This window comes from Phalaenopsis equestris, unplaced genomic scaffold (assembly GCF_001263595.1).
Source record: "Phalaenopsis equestris unplaced genomic scaffold, ASM126359v1 Scaffold000134, whole genome shotgun sequence".
NCBI classification, from domain to species: domain Eukaryota; kingdom Viridiplantae; phylum Streptophyta; class Magnoliopsida; order Asparagales; family Orchidaceae; genus Phalaenopsis; species Phalaenopsis equestris.
The window spans coordinates 2,002,207-2,019,707 of NW_018164576.1; the positions used below are offsets into that span (position 1 = coordinate 2,002,207).

A 17,501-nucleotide genomic window follows, 5' to 3' on the forward strand; every position below is an offset into this window, starting at 1 on the left:
AGTATGCATGCATATAAGTTTATGAAACCATCATTTTCTTTTTCATCAAAAGGTCAATCTACAAAGTTTGGTCTAAATAAATATCCCCACAAGTCTGATGTCAATAAAACAAGCACTGAGAAACAATGGGACAAAGAACTTAAACAATATATTACAATGTTTGCAGTGGAGTGCAATAAATCAAGTCTCTAATTTGCAAGGAGGACCATCCATCTGCTTGAAAGAACCCTCGCAGTAGTTGCTAATATCAAAATTGGTCACAGCATGAACTCCTCGAAGCTCAATCGCCGCAATGTCGTAGGCCTCTGCAGCTTCTTCCTCAGTTTCTGAATTCAAAAACCAGAAAAAAACAATAGAAAATTGACTATAAGGGCATTGAAATACATACCACCCAATTCCAATGTATAAGGGCATTGACATACATACCACCCAATTCCAATGTATTTACATATATAACACTTAAGCTCTACTTCTAAGTGTTAGACATGTAAATGCATGGGAACTAATGGGATGTATGTAAATCTTCCTTAAGTATGAATAATTGTTCAGTTTATAAGCTGTGTTAGAGGCAACTTTAGATGAATTCTCACCAAAAGTTCCAAGATATATGTCTTTAACATCTCTGCTCTCGCCAACCCGGCCAATTCGAGCCTGCCATTTCCCATCCTTCCTTCTTTCAGATCAAAATGAAAAAAAAAAATTTTTTGTTAGTTCCGATCTACTCAAAGAAGAGGAATGAATCAATCAAGAAAAATATTTTTCTGCTCAAATTGAATAATGCAGGAGATGAGGATTAAGGAACAACCTTGTCACTCCCCTATAAGCAGAAGCTCCTCTTGAGAAACAACTACTTTGTCTTCAATATTAATGCCACAGAAATAAACAAGAAAAGTTGCCAATCAATTCTTTGTGCTATTCAAAAAGCTTGCCAAATTACTAGAACCGAGTCATCGGAAAAAGATCGATCATATTACCGTCGAACATGAACGACATACTCGTCCTGACTCATGGTTTCCATGATCTCGAGCTCTTTCGCGTAATCAGAAACCTGCGAATAAGCACTAACAATCATCAGTTAATGATGATTAAGAATAAATGGTTTAGAAATGAGATATCATTTAATGATCTTACAGGGAAGTTGAGCTTGGAGGTCTGGCCTGGACCCCAATATTTAAGGACGGCGAGGTCATGCGCCCTAGCCGCCTTCTCCTCTGAGTCATAGCTTCCTAAATGCCCAACAATTTTAGAGTTCATCAGTTCTACAAAAAGAGTACTAAAGTTGGGGCATTTACATACATACCACACAATTCTAATCAATCAACATATCTTACACCTGAAGTTAAATTGTTGCATTTCTAACACAAAAATCTTTCTTATCACATCAAAAATTTAACCATCACTAACTTTTTCAAAGTAAAATACACCTTTTGATGTACAGATAAAATGATATTAATGTTAATATCGAAGTTTAGGTGCTAGTATGTAAATACATAGAAATTGTGCGGCATGCATGTAAATCTTCCTAGAAAATTTTACTGACGGTACTCACCCAAATAGACTGAAGCACCATAACAGCAGCATGACCACCACCGGTCGCATTTACAATGCAAGAATCCAGATAAAGAAGAGGTGAGAAGCAACCATAAAGATATTTATCATAAAAAAAAAAAAAATTTAATTGCTGCTTTGAATGAAAAAAAAAAAAAGATTAAATTCAGAAGAGATGGCTAGGCTAATGGGTATTGCTTGCATTTAGAAGTGTTGAATGCGGATTATGAATAAACCAAGTGCTCGTAAAATAATAAGCTTTACTTTTCCCATTTCTCCCATTTCAAAAGAATACATCAATTTCTTTATTTTTATACGATGAGTGATACTTCTCTACTTGCTGGAAGCTTTACAACTTCTGCCTTTCACGCTTCATGCTGCAATATCTAAAAGTACTGGAGCTGATGGGTTTGTCAGTCAGTTTGCTGACAGAGCTCAAATTCTGCTTTCTTGTTTTAATCATTTTACTAAGGTTTTCGGTCAACTGTGCACTCTCCAATGGGCTCTAGTTAATAGTGCTTTTTGTTATTGATATTGATGATGGTGGATGCGCAACCCGGCAACTTTGCTGTGAGTTGTGTAATTAGAGGATTCTATTGAGTTTATTTGTTAAACATTAAAACACCTATTTAACCTATTTAAACACATATGTTGAATAAAATAGTAGGTTTTACATCAAATAATTCTTTATGGTATCAGAGCTGGGATCGTGCAAGATTTCAACAGGCTAGGGTTGAGATCATTCGGCGGTGTAGAGGAAGCAGCTGAGCAACATCATTGCAAGAAGCCAGGCGAACAGCATTCCCGTCTTTTTGGCTGCGGTTGCTTTGTTTGTCACACGAGTTTATGGTCGCGCATGGGATGACGCAAGCCCTAGCTGAACAGCCAAGGGATTCAGAGTTGTGCGGGAGAACCTCTGTGAGCGACTTGTGCGAGAAGGGCTTTATCGAGGCGAACCGAAGGAATGAGGTCAAGGGTGAGGGTTGACAACATTGAAGAGGAGCCGTCGCCAACGCAGCTTGTGTGAGAACCAAACGAGGAAGGATGACGAGCCGCTTGCGAGAGCCGCTTCTTACGAACGAGGAACTCGCATTGGTTTGAGAAGCACAGTGACGAGGTTTGGTTTGAAGGGGGCTTTAAAGAGGGGCTGCAGGCGCCGAAGTGGATCCAATCAAACACGTACTGTTCAGGCAACATTGGTCGAGTAGACGGAAACGTCCCTTAGCCTCTACTGGCTATTTGAATCCCCAATCTGCAGCAAGGGAGAGGAGAAATGGCAGGAAAGAGTTTTTTTGTTGTGGGACTTCTATTGCTACCTCACTCTCTTCTTTGTGTGATCTAAATTGAATCCATATGATTGAGAATGCCAGGTGACTGAGATATTATGGTAGGCAAAAGATTGAAACTTCTGGAGAAGATGGATCCTGAGGTTCTGAAGGCTTGGTCGTGCTCATATAAAAAGCTAGTGTCTCGGCGGGAGCCACTACCTCAGCACATGTTCCGGCTCAACAAAGTGGACTTCTAGGAATGTGATCCACTTTGGTTGTCTCGAGCTCTGATAGGACAGCTACTCAGGGGGAGACTCGCAGGTGATACAACTACAGAGAAGTGGTACATCTGAGCAAGAAGTGTCCAAATCTACCGAATGAGACAAAGACGGGTGGTCATGGACATTCTAGAGGCCATGGTCGTAATCGAGGAGGCCAAAGGGGTAATAGAGAGGGCTACCGGTCAATTCTAATGGTATCAGAGAATGAGGGAGAAATATGGGAAGACTTTACCGATGAGGATGATGGCGCTAGTGAGTTCTCTTTCTATACTCACCTAGCAGTTCCAGAAATCATTCAGAATGTTGATGGTGCGACAGAGTCTATGGTTGCTAAGGGTACAGTGAGGTATACTAATTCTATGATTCTGTCCAATATTTTGCATGCTATTTCCTTTCCAGTAAACCTTTTATCAATCAGTGTCATTGTACTCCAACTAAAATGTGTTATTTCATTTGATATTTCAAAAATGATCTTTCAAGAGAAGGACCGGCACGTGGCATAGTCGACTCTAATACTTGGATAGAGAGAGCATGGACTCAGCCTTAGCATCTATAATTAAGAATGATGGAGTTGGAGGATCTGAGAGGAGTGTGAAGGATGTATTACTGCTACATCACACTCATGAGACACTTCGTTCAGTCTATTGATTCGTTTCTATCCATCCTTATATGAAAGGAAAAATACAGACAAAATGATGTGTGATGCTTGTGAGTTTGGCAAGCTCACTGGGAGAACTTTTGTTTATGGGAATGGGAGCTCTGGTGTGTTTGATTTGATACATGCTTATATATGGGGACATTGTCTTACTAGTTTTATGAATGACTATCATTATTTTGTTACGTTTATTGATTGTTTTTCTCGTGTTACTTGAATATTCTGAATGAAATAGAAGAGTGAGGTCATTGTTTACTTTAAAGATTTCCACGATGCAATCCAGACCCAATATGGAGCAACTCTGAAGGCAATGAGATCTGATAATAGGACAAAATATATCAACAAATCATTTGGGGACTACCTGTCAGCTCAAGAAATACAACACCAAACCACATGCCCAAACACACCAACACAAAATGGAGTAGCTGAGAGGAAGAATCAGCATCTTCTAGAGGTAGCCCGGGACATGATGATGACAATTAATGTCCCACAACACTTGTGGGGGCAAGCAGTGTTGAAAACCACTCAATCTATTAACAGAATGCCCTCAAGAGCGTTGGAGTCGAAGTCTCCTTATTATATATTAAAAGAAGACAATAGTGGGAACCTTCCATTGAAGGTATTTGGATGTGTGTGCTTTGTGTAAAAAACAGACTATTTGTAAGAAAATTGGATCTTAAAAGTATGAAATGAGTGTTCATGAGTTATTCTGCTACTCAGAAAGTTTATGTTTGTTGGAACCTAATTGAGAAGAGACTCTTTGTGAGTATGGAAATGTCATTCAGAGAGCTTCAATCATATTACGCTCCATAGATAAATTAACGATTCGGTGACTCAAGAGACACTAAAAATATAAGGCAAGAGAGAGTGAGTAGTAATAGGATGAAGTGGTGCAAGTTGGAGCAATTTTATGTCCTATGATGTGGGATGAATCAACTGAGGAGATGAAAATTGAAGAGATTGAATCTAGAAGTGGTGAGATTCAGACTAAAGGTGAGCTAAGGGTGTATACATGGAGCATGGAGGAATAAGCAAACTGAGAAAACAGAGTCTGTAGTACCAACAAATCCCTTGTTTCGGACATCCCCAAATCTTGAGACACCTACACCATCAACATTTGATTCAAAACTCCTATGTGATATTATTCATCTTCCGTCCAATCCTACCCCCCCCCCCCAATCCCCCCACCGGACCTCCCGCAGCAATGCGGGACATCATAATGACCATTTTAGGTGGGAACTTGACATTACAAACTTTATTTTTTATTCTAGCATCTCACCATTGCATGAAGCATTCATTGTATCATTGGACTTTGTCTCTATACATAAGTGTTGGCAGGTTGTTAAAAAAGATTCAAGTAGAAAGCGGCGATGCAAGAAAAGCTTGGAGATCTAGATAAAAACCGAACATGAGAGATCATACCTCTACCAGTAGAGAATAAAGTTGTTAGATGCAAGTGGATTTTCACAGTAAAGCAAACTCCAAAAGAGAAGGTGAATATGAACAAAGCACGACTAGTGGCAAAATGATACAGTCAGACGTATGACATTTATAATGAAACATTTGCATGAGTTACAAAGATGAGCATGATGAGGACACTGTCTTCTCTGGCAGTGAATGGTGGATGAAGGCTCCACCAATTGGATGTGAAGAATGCTTTACTTCATGAGGAGCTACTAAACGAGGTACATATGAACATACCGCCAGAATTCAGTACATTCCAAACAGTGAGCAAGGTGTGTAAGCTCAGAAAGTCACTGTATGACTTGAAGTAGTCCCATTGAGCCTGATTTGACAAGTTTAGAATGACTATCCTTGAGCAGATCAATGCAGATCACACCGTGTTCTTTCGGCAAAAAGAAGGTTACACTACCATACTTGTTATGTATGTAGATGACATAATTATCACTGACGATGATGAGGTAGAAATTGCTCAACTGAAAGGAAGATTAGGGAAACAATTTGAGGTAAAAGACTTGGGACACCTGTCAAGAGGGAGAATGTTGTGAGTTGTGTAATTAGAGGGTATTATTTGTTTTCTTTGTTAAATATTGTAACATCTATTTAAACACATATGTTAAATGAAATAGTAGATTTTACATCAAATAATTCTTCAAACTTATTGATCCTCAATCACTTTTACATAGATCAGCTTTACATTTTTGTTGTTGTGGGATCATGCATGCTTGTCAATTTTTTTTATCTGAGTACATCCAATTTTTGTAAGCCGTTTTTGGGGTTTTCTTGCTTGTTTTTTTACCTTCAATTCACGCACTACCCATATATGGTAGATTTTGAACTCAAGATTGACAAAGCTCACAACTAGGTCTCCTTGAGTTTTTCTTTTTTTTTTCCTTTCTTAAATTTATGCACTACCCATATATGCTAGACCTTGAACTCTTGACTTAATGGTTCGTGACAAAGCTCTCAATCCCTATGTCTCCTTGGGTTCCGACTTTCCTTGTTACTTGAGAAAAAAAAGCTCCTCCCATAAACAATACACAAATAGGAGGATGGGCAAACACATTACATTCAGATACTTGTAAATGTCAAATACTTCTAAGAAAGCTAGTTTATCTTAGGTCTCTTGTAAGATCTTTATTTATTTATAGTCCTTACTAATTTACATAACTTTAGTCCCAGTAAATTTAAAATTTTTAAAGATTATCAAATAAATATTTACCTTCCTCATTACATGTATGCCACGAGCCCATGCAATCATCCACCCTTTCAACAGATCCCCATTAGTTCCCACCCTCTCTAAATCTACTCATCTCCAGAAAGCATCATATTACTATTTCCTTACATATAGTTATTATAATTTGTTATTAATAATAACAGAATACAACTTTTCAACTGCCAGACGATATTCAAAAGTAATTAGATTGAAAGAGTTCAATTGATGTCTGGTAATAATAAGATCTAGTTTTTTAGTAATCACATGCTACCAGAAATAACCATATTAAAAGACAAATAGAAATCAAAGGACTAAAAATTAAATTTCAAATTTAATAAGTATAATTTGAAAACATAGTATTGAATAAGAAATAAAAATAAATTTTACGATCTAAAAGCAATTCTTCAAAAACAAAAAATCTATGGCTGCACAAACTCGTTCAAAATTCCACAAGCACCCCTTAGATAGATTCACATTGTACAACACTTTCAAAATTCACTAAAGATTGAAAACAAATTACCGTTGCATCAAAAAGGCAGGAAAGCCAGAAGTCAATAAGGAGGAGCCAACAAAATGAGGAAAGAAATTGTAAATGAAAGAGAGTAGAAGAGAAAGAAAAAAATTTTGAAATGAGCAATGAAGAAATTTGTGTTACCGTTCCTATTTCTTTTCCATAATATCTCTATCTAGCCCCTGAGGAAATAAAAATTTGAAAAATTAGCTATGATAAGAACATTTGGATTCACTCTAGATGGTTAAATCTAATATTCAAGGGTAAAAGGGTTTTACGCACAAGCAAAGAAGCCGCGTGCCTTTAGGAGCTTTCCCAAAAGATACAATGATGAAATGCTTCATTAGCTCAATTTAGACCCTGCTAAACAATAATAAGAACAAAGTCTTAATCCCACTATGTGGGAAAAAGTTGGCTACATGAATCCTCTTTCCTCCATTGCATCCTATTTAGAGTCATATTTTCATTTAGTTCTAATAAATAAAGATCATTTTTTTATACAATAAGCACAAGCCTTCCTAGGTCTATCTCTGCCTTTCTTAACATAAGTCAAACCTAAAACATCTGCTCTCCTATTCGAATCATCAGATGGTCAACATTTAATGTGACCAAACCATCTAAGACGACTCTCTCTAATTTTGTCCGTCACCGGAGCTACAGGAGCTACACCACTAACCCTATCACGGATATATTCATTCGCATTTTGTTTCTAAGTACAAGACTAAATAAAATTTATATAGAACTTGAGACTCAACTCTAGCAAATTTATCCTAAAACCAAACACAAATAACTCTCCTAAATTTGGATAATTAGAAAATTGGTTAAATTGTCAAAGAATATTGAAATTAGAATTCTCAACAAACAATAACAATGACTGGAGAATAAACATTCATAAATCCAGTACCAAATAGTTGCACAACAAAATAATGGTGATAAGGATGATGTGCCAAATTTCTTAAGCCAAACCAGACCTTAAAAAGGTGATAATGTTCCAATAATTATAACAATAATATAGGAAAAAACCTAATTGCTTGAGTCAAACCAGACCTTAAAAAGTAAAAATGCTCCAATAATTATAGCAATAATGTAAAAAAATAACTAACTCTAATCAAGGAATAATGCTTAATTCTCCTTCAGGACGAACCAAATCAGCTATGTAAAAAGTTTATTACCAGAAACCTTCAATGAGGAAGATCATTGTTTAAGCGTACCCCTGTAAAGAGAGCTTTCATAAATTTTCATCTAAAACAATAACACCTATGAATATGAAAAGATAAAATGCAGCCTCATTTCCTGAAAAAAGTTGATAAGGATTTGGATGAAATTGAATTCGATTATTCAATAAAATCATTGACGTGGTAAAGCAATCTATACTTCCTTGAACTTATTCTAAATGTAAGATAGCACAACTGCTAGCATGCCTAATCCATCTCTTGATCTAAAAACAATACTCCATTTCAACTGATAAGTCCAATCAGAACCTGAGAAAGATGAAGCAAAACAGAGAGATAAGGCAGGTAAGTTATACCATGTTTTCCCTTCCGCTTTCTCCCTTCAACTTTACTGGTGTTATCCCATAGGTGTGCTTCGTATTTCCCACTCCATTTTAGCCTGAAGCATTGAACACAAGCAATAGTTAAACCTTCAATTCCTCAATTCAAAGGTAATCTCATCTAGGGGCAAGAAGTGAACCGTATGTCAACTCACTTGGTAACTCCATGGTAGCATGAAGATCTCGGTACAGCATATTTCCTCATTGCCGCAGCAAGAAGAGTACCAACCTTCTTCTCTCCGCTGTTTGCAGGCACAGAGTTCCCTTCTGGATAACTGTTTTCCTGTCCAGAATAATTCTCTTGAGCTCCAGCATCTTGATTGGAAATTGATTGTCCGTCCGCCATACCAGCACCTGGCTCTACAGATGCTACAGAGATTGCCTCTCTATCTTCTCCTTCAACAACATAAGCCTCAATTTTATCAACTCCTGCCGGCATTGAAATAGCAGTATCACCCTTGGACCAAGGCAAACCGTTTACATCTCCAGCGTCGGAGAATTCTCGAGATATCTCGGAGACCGCCAAGCCGTCTACATCGTCGTTCGAGAAGGGAAGCTGATGCTTCTGATCTATGAAAGAATCAATAACATCCGGAGGATCCCGCGACTTGCTCTGTTCAATCATTAGCGAAAAGAAAATAAATCCTAAACCTATCGTTCAGCGGATTGCGGCGAGACTCGAGAATCCGATGAATGACTGGAACGGCTAGCGTTTCAGCCAATAATCCACTCGCATCTGAGGGGTATCTCTGTTAATTTTATATAAAACAGCATCAATGTCCTCCGCGCAGACAACTAGGGTTTGGACGGATGGAAGGACGGTAGGATGGAGGGTAACAGGAACAGCATGCCAGTTAGGAGGAAGACGATGTGCGGTAAAGTCACGGGGGGTGGGTGTATGCAGACGCCTCCTTGAGATCCACGCCAAGCAGGATTCTGAAAGCTGCTGTCACGTGGATCGCACGGATCTCCAGGCTAATCGATGGAACAGAAATTTTTTCATGCGCGGATCAATCTAAATCGCAGAAATTATTAGTATGAAACCAAAGCATTAACTTCAATAACATCCCAATAATCTCTGTGATTACAATTTTAATTATTCTTCAATAATCTCTGTAACATAGCACTGTGGCGGCTTATTATTAGAGTCGTGTGCATACGTGCTCTGTATGAAAAAATTTCTTCGTCGGTTGAGACGTCGTATGAAGAAATTATGATTGAACACTATACACATTTAAGGTGGCATATACGCATAAATTAAACATTTGCTCTTAGATACATAAATACAAAAGAATTGAGTGATGTTTGTACAAATATCTCCTAAATTTTAGAATTTTTTTTATTTTGATCTTAAAATTATTTATTAAAAAAAACTATTCATTAATTTAGATATGTTGGAATTTAGGACACACGTGTCTACATATCATTTTTTTTTAAATATTAATTAATTTAGATAATTCTATTTCGAGTATCATACATGTCGGAGGAGCACCAGAATAATATGTGAATCTGATAACACTACATGACACTCTTATTAAAAGTGTCTGAGCATTATAACACAAAAATAGAAAATCATTCGTATTATTAAACTAACTTTTATCTTTAATTTTTAAATCTTCTACTAAATATCAACGTCCACAACAAAATTTCAATTTATAATTATTGTCACGACACATGCAAATACATAAATTCAATAATGTAAATAAATAATATCAGCACAAAAATTAAAAATAATTAATATTAAAATTATATGTAAGTTATTCCTCTCAAGAAAAAAAAATGTTTGAATATTGTTTATAAATTCTATTAAACTAGAGTTATGATTCTTTAAATTTATTTCAAAATCACATACATAAATGTATATGTGTATATAGATGTATATATGTATATATACATGTACATATACAGTATATAGATAAAAATAAAAAAGACAATTTATTAAAAAATGGCATAAATAAGTAAGAGAATAGAAATATTTGCTGATTTTAATAATATATTTGTTGATTTTACTTATGAGTTGATATATCAAGTTGAAATGGAAGATAGCACTAGGAAAACTTGGGCATTACCATATGAACATTTGTTGATTTTACTCATCAGTTGATATGTCAGAGTGCTACTTTTAAACTTTATTCGGTTACTATGTATACATATGAATTGGAGGAATAAAAATTTGAAAGTAAAACAACTTATTTTTTGGGAGGTCAAGCAAATTAATCATAACACATCATACCATACCACACCACAGCTTCAAGCATAAACTTATATAAATTCATTTAGATTTGAGGATCTTTAGCCATGCAGACAACAGAAGGAAATCACCTTTTTTTAGAGGCATGTTTAGTGTGCTATTATTCATTGTGTTTAGTGTTTAAAAGTTGAGATAAATTGAGGTTCTCTACAATTTTTCATATCTTTTAGAAAGTGCGATAATAAAATATAAAGTATTACCCTACAATAATATGATAGGGGTTGGGGTTTCACCATGAATTTTGATATTTGATTGAGAATTGAAAAAATGAATGAAAGCGGGTGCTCTTCCTATCTTTACATGGTCTTCATTAGAAACTGCGGCGGTTCCATCTCCACAAATGTTAGTAGCTAAAGAAGGCAAAATTAATAAGAACGAAAAACCCAAAAAAAAAAGACTGAAAACAGAATGTGGTGTTCGTTAGAATGGGGAGAATGAACACACTATTAGTCCGCCAACAGAAAAACTAAAATGCGTTGTTGTTTTGTCATCATTCTGACTGCTCTGCTTCAATTTCAGCAGCAACCATGGATTCATTTAGGAATTCTTCAGCTTCAGGAAGAGGAGATTCTTTCTCATCCTCGGAATACAAAATTTTTAGTATTGCTTTTGTCAACTGTATAAAAAGAAAATGATACATAATTTAATCATATGCATATATATATATATATAATGTTGAGCATCAGCTTCATATATAAATATGGTATAGAAGGAACTATGATTCTATCATAGGACAGAAAGTTAAAGATGCGAAGATGAATTTCCTATCTAACAAATTAAAAGTTTCCCACCTGCCCTTCTTCACCACAGTCCTATAAATTTTTTACCTAATATCTATATTATTATGTCTACTTTCATCTCCTGAACATGTTTAAGCTGTTTACCTACCACCTCTAAGCATCATATAATCTCATAACAACAACAAAAAATAGAGAGAAGGAAGAGCACATTGAACTTTCAATTATAGCACAGAAAAGTTATTGCAGTCAAAGAAAAAAGATGGGAAGAAAGTCTCGTTGCCGAGAAGGAAAGAAGATAACAAAAGCAGTAATAACATCTTCAATTTCAATCCTCCTTTTCACAACATGTGGCTATGTTTTCTCTCAATCATAGAGAAAGCGGTATATCTATCCATGTTATTTTAAAAAAAAAATCTCTGATGACAAGTAAGTTTTGCCAGATAACTACATGCACACAAAAAAGAATATCAGATTTTGTTTGTGCCATAAAACTGAGTTTTGTCACAAATCTTTGATACCTCCCTTTTTCCACTGGGGTGTTATACTCTTCATTTGATGCTAGTCGATTGTGATTTGTAAAAGTATCTGTTGGTTTGTGAACCCCAACATTCATGTCTCTTTTAATAAATTGATGATATATTTTATCTCGGATATGACAATGTCTTCTTTGGATCTAACTACTTACATTCTAATGACGTATCTTAAAGTTCCAAAATCTTTGATCTCAAACTCACAAGTCATTATTCTTTTGATTGTTTCGAGTTCTCTTACGTCATTTCCTATAAGAACAATATCATCAACATATTGAATAAAGAAAACTATTATGGGTACCGAAAATTTGAAATACCCCGAACACTTGTCGAGAGCATAATGTGTTTAATTTCGGATCAAATTTTCAAAAAACAAGTGAGATGGTAGATAAAACCCTGCCAAGAGATTTCACCCTCATCCTGCGAGAACTTTAAGATCTAAATTTGGTGTTTTCCCATAAACGCAAGCTCTTATAGTTGATTACCCCTCCTGATTGCTAGAGCACTTTAAGGCTAGTCATTAGGCACTAAGTATTCATATTTAGCAAATAATTGCAGCAAATTCATATATGAAAATTATGAAATTATCACTGTGAGCTTGGAGTGGATGGTGGGGGATATGATGATGAGCCCGATCAAGATCTCATGATTCTGTCTTCCTGAGTTGTCATAGTCCTGAGCCTACTTAAGTAGCAGAGATGGTCAACCTAACCTGATAGAAAGATCCTTAACAGCAGTCGTGGATTTCCTCATCCAATGGAGTCTTATAAACTTATCGCTAATATTTATCTAAGAGAACTAATCTAAGTCAGCATTAGCTTAAAAAGAGATTTGTGTCCAATCAAATATAAATTATAACTAAAAAGAACAGAATGTCATTGGGGAATATACGATGTCTGTGAAAGATCTTGTGGTGAAATATGTGCAAAGGTTCACTTAGAGCCCATCAAATATCGCCTGTTGTCAGCATCTAAATCTGTCTTCCAAATCTGATGGTGATTAATGTGATGAGCTTGAAGCGGCATTCTAACAAAATCTTGTTAGCAATTTGACGCCCTCCAAGCGTCGTTCCCACTAGAAGGTTGCATCAAGAAAGCAGGGCCCGCCCACCCGTCTAAAGACGTGCATGGATGGCGTTTTGCAACACTAAGGCCATAAGTCTTCTAACCCATCCATCTAAAGGACATGCATGGGTCTGCAGATACCTGTTTAAAAGTACTAGCAAATTTCCGACTCGTTGGAACAACGAGAACATGTACGTATATTTATAACTTGTAGCATTTTTATTAGCACTAACGTCAGTTTGAAGTTAAGTAGCCTCTCGATGTCATCCCCGCTCGAGAGGGCTACCTCGAGAGTGTTGTGGACCCCCGCCCGTCTATAAGACATGCAAGAGTGATAGTTTGCAACAGCAGGGCCTATAATTCTTCAAAACAACCCGTTTAAAATACATGCATGGGCCTTCAGGCACCTGTTCAAGAACAGTGAAATTTTCCTGCCTCAGTGGAATAACGAGAACATGTACTTAATTATGTTTCCAAATTTATACATGTGCATGCGGCGACTGCGATGAAGTGTGGCGACAAACAGAGCTATGAGAAAATATTGCAGTAAAAATGGCAACTGGGAGAAGTTGCAGAATTTCTAATCTCCATTTCTATCATGGCAAAGCATGGCCAAAATGACAGCTTCAATTCATTTTTCTGATTTTTGCCTTAAATCCAAAATGAAGAAACTGTTTGGAAGCAAAAAAACAAACAAAATTGAGCTGGATTCACTGGATTCAACTTCAAATCTAGTTAAAAAACTTTAAAATCCTTATTAATCTTGAATCCTGCTTTTTCCATGGCAAACAACCAAAGTGGCAACTTTAAATTTTACGAGATCTTGAATCCCATTTTTCCTCACAGGCAAAATAACAACTTTTAATCATACAGAACTTAAATCCCATTTGTCTTATTCAACTCTGAATCAAACCAAAGTGGATATTCGATAGCAGAACCTGAGCAATACTAGAGGTAGGGAGATCAGCTTAGGACTCGATCTCATGCATAATTCTAGCCCTACAATTCGGGAGGTAGGGAATCTCTCCCCAACCCTAAGCCTATGGCTCTAGACCCAATCTCATGCATAATCCTAACCCTAAACATATTAGTCTCATTTATGCTAAACAATAATAAATAATAAAAGACTAAATTCCTTAGGCTAATACAAGACAAAGTTACCCTTAGTCAAGACATCGTCGTAACATGAATTTTCTTTGATTTTCGTGGTCATGGCGTTGACAAGTTATGACATGACCATGTAATATTCAATCTTCCATGTCTGGTATTTAGGATCAGTAATTTGTGGTGTAAGATTTTTCTCGGTGAGATAATCATCTTTTCTTTTACCACTGCAGATGAATACAGATTGAGATTATTGAAGAAAATTGTTGTCATGTAGTTTATGATTGGTGATACAAGAAAAAAAGTCAGATGTTGCATAACCAAAAATCATATGTTCAGCTTTAGATGTAACTTCTCAAAAAGAAGCAACAGCCTTCATATTGTGAATGGTCATCTTCACAATTTATATGAGAGAGGAATTGTATGTCGTCGACACAAAATTTCTACTGGAAAGACAAATTGCTTATGGCCGACACAGAATGTCTACTAGAGAGAGAAATTGTCTATTGTCAATAACACAAGATTTTCAAAAATTTTCTAGGATTTCTACTAAAGGGAAAGTTCATGCACCAAGTTGGGATTTCTATCAAAGACCATTCTTGAAATTACTAATTCCCTTAGGCAGAGAAGACTGCAAGTCTAGCTTGCTATTGCTTGGACAAAGAACGACAAAGGAGGGTGTAAGTCTAGGACGCAAGCAGAGATGAGGTCGCTTCCGCTGATGCCTATGAGAAGTTTTCGGCTTGGAAGATTCTAGTTGTTGAAACGATTCAACGTAGAAATCGAAACAAATTTTCGTATAAATTAGGGAAAACGAAAATTTTATTGTAATAATCCAACAAATCAATAAGAACACAAAGATAAGCACCTAAGATTCGAGAGGTAGACGATCTCTCCCAATTCCTACAATTCGAGAGGTGGAAAATCTCTTCAAAAACCTAAACCTACGACTCACAACTCAATCTCATGCATATGTCCCTAACCCTAGACATAACAAGCCTATTTATATGCCCAATAATAATAATAATGAAAGACTAAACTTCTCTTACGCTCACAAAAGACAAATTTAGCCTTAGGCTAGGAGCCCTTGTAACAATACTCCCTCCCCAAAAGACAGATTATCCTCAAGGTGAGAAAAAATGAGACAGCTAGTCGATCAAGTCGGGTGGCTTTCAGGTAATGTCATTATTTAATAATCATTTCCATTTAATCAGAAATTCATAATGATCTAGAAAAGTTTGAAGTTTTGTGCACATCCTTTAGTTGCATCTGAATCGGTAGGTGGCCTCATTTCCAATCAATCTTAGAGAATATAGCAGCCCCAAACAACTCATTATGTAGCTTATTGATCACCACAATCTCCGTCAACTCCATATCAAGTATCTCTTCCATCTTTGTCAACTTCGATCTTGTTTGCTTGTGTTTGTTAAAGTCGTCAGTATGTCATATTATTTTTTCTAAGTGCTGCAACTCCCGATCCTCTTAAAGTGGTGATGTTGTCCTGATGTCACATGAATCCCTCTGATTGCTGTTGTTGGAGTCTGTTCCTGACGACATCGCTCGACCACGTAGCAGATGAAGCCGATATTGCGCTAAACTCAATTATCTTCTTATCTTTTCTTCCATACCTCTTGCATAATCTTATCTCGATGTTTTGGCTTATCTGCCTTCATAAAAAATCTTAATCTACCCCTAATCAGAGCCCTGAGAGGAAGTTTGTGATGGTGGATGTTTTCCTCCTGTTCCTGACATTTGATCTTGCCACGGATTCTCCAGTCAACCTTTGTTTAAGGTTTGCAAATTGAGGTATCAGTGGGTTCTTGGATTGCATCTCAATGAGCCTCTTTAGCATCTCTCGAATTTCCCCCAAGCTCTCGAATCAATCCTCCAGTCGATTCTCCATAGAAGAGAACCTCTCCTCTTTGGTAACGAATCTTTCTTACATCACGAATTTGATTTGACTAATCTCTTTCTCCAATGTTATCCCCAGATTATCTACTTTCTTTGATGTCATCTCTTACAAAAAAATTCAGATGTAAAAGACAAATTTTATACCCTGAATTCCTGCCGATTCTTCTCAGCTAGCTCGAATCACAGCTGTACCTAAAATAACATTTTCCGGATCACGCCAATCCCGTCATCGCTTCCCAAGAAGCACATACCGCGACTGTACGCATATAAATCGACGCGATCCTAGAATATGGGAGTTCAGGTCACTGTGCGCGACAATCCCTCGCGACTGCCTACCAAGATAGCTTTGATCGTTACTAGATCGCGTAGACGGTGCGAGAGGAAGAAAAAAAAAAGGAAGTTTTGGGTCCCTGTGCGCGGCGATCCCCCACACCTGTCTTTCCAGATAGCTCCGATCGTGACTGGATCGAGTAGGTGTTGCGGGAGGAAGAGAAAATTGAAGTTTCGGATCCCTATGTGCCGCGATACCTCGCGCCTGCTTTCTCAAATAGCTCTGATCGACTAGACAACACAGAAGGAAAAGAAAAATGGAAGTTTTGGGTCTTTGTGCGCCGTTTCCCAGTCATTGCCTTCCCAGCAAGTTATGCTCACAATTGCAACGAAGGTTTAGGTCACAAAGGCGAGCCCTGATCCCGACGTTGTTGCGTGCGGCAGAAGAAGGCGAGAGAGATGCGAGTTTCGAGAAAGCAAGTGGCGGCCAAGTGGCGATCCTTTGCGTCGGAGCTTTCCTAATTACAATACCAAGTGGCGGCCACTCTGTACACAACAATCCCTTCCCGCAATCTCGACGTAGAAGGCGACGAGAAATCTTCCTCGCAACGATCGAGTAGTTAATTTCCCATAATTTGAAATATTGATACAAATTTGATACTACTTAGAAATCGCATAGACAGGACAAACACAAATTTTATTGTAATAATCCAACAACACAAAGATAAAACACCTATGATTTGAGAGGCGGACAATCTCTCCCAGTTCTGACAATTGGAGAGGTAGGAAATCTCTCCCAAAACCTAAATCTACAACTCACAACTCAATCTCATGCATATGCCTCTAAACCTCGCCATAATAAGCCTATTTGTACCCAATAATAATTATAATAAAAAACTAAACTACCTTTAGGTTTACAAAAGACAAGTTTGCCCTTAGGCTAGGAGCCCTCGTAACAGTTGTCTACGAGACAAAGCAGAGGAGATTCTGACTGCCTGAGAGAAGAAGTCGGAGGAGATTTCGGCCTAGGATGTTTCGAGAGAGGACGCATCTGCTGCCAAGGAGAGTCTAACTGCAAGAACTGAGGGTTGCAGGCTGCCGGGAGAAATTCTGGTAGGTGTAGGGAGGTACCGAAAATT

At 37.2% G+C, this 17,501-nt stretch overlaps 2 protein-coding genes across 3 annotated transcripts in view; both read right to left on the reverse strand.

Moving 5' to 3' along the window:
* Nucleotides 1–19: 19 nt before the first annotated feature.
* LOC110021528 (AP2-like ethylene-responsive transcription factor PLT2) lies at nucleotides 20–9,478 on the reverse strand. Its single transcript, XM_020720057.1, has 8 exons — nucleotides 8,648–9,478; nucleotides 8,469–8,551; nucleotides 1,550–1,558; nucleotides 1,132–1,226; nucleotides 975–1,048; nucleotides 806–856; nucleotides 591–673; nucleotides 20–326 (listed from the first exon to the last, which is right to left on the reverse strand). Exons 1-8 carry the CDS (start codon nucleotides 9,115–9,117, stop codon nucleotides 181–183), a joined length of 1,011 nt encoding a protein of 336 aa, XP_020575716.1. The 5' UTR covers nucleotides 9,118–9,478; the 3' UTR covers nucleotides 20–180.
* A 1,470-nt stretch (nucleotides 9,479–10,948) lies between these two features.
* LOC110021529 (microtubule-associated protein RP/EB family member 1A-like) overlaps nucleotides 10,949–17,501 on the reverse strand; it is a 21,489-nt gene continuing 14,936 nt past the window's right edge. Inside the window, exon 7 of one of the 2 annotated variants that reach the window (XM_020720060.1) lies at nucleotides 10,949–11,359. In XM_020720060.1, the coding sequence (XP_020575719.1) occupies nucleotides 11,234–11,359 (126 nt within the window). In that variant the 3' untranslated portion in view covers nucleotides 10,949–11,233. The remainder of the gene's footprint in view (nucleotides 11,360–17,501) is intronic. The other variant, XM_020720058.1, reaches the window with a different exon arrangement.

Bases quoted from the DNA above. Each gene is read 5' to 3' on its own strand.
- LOC110021528 (XM_020720057.1), bottom strand. From the start codon at position 9,117: ATGATTGAACAGAGCAAGTCGCGGGATCCTCCGGATGTTATTGATTCT. The intron at 1,049-1,131 runs GTAAGATCATTA...GCTTATTCGCAG, and splicing joins CCTCCAAGCTCAACTTCCCT to GTTTCTGATTACGCGAAAGA. The intron at 674-805 runs GTTGTTCCTTAA...TTGATCTGAAAG, and splicing joins GCTTATAGGGGAGTGACAAG to AAGGAAGGATGGGAAATGGC.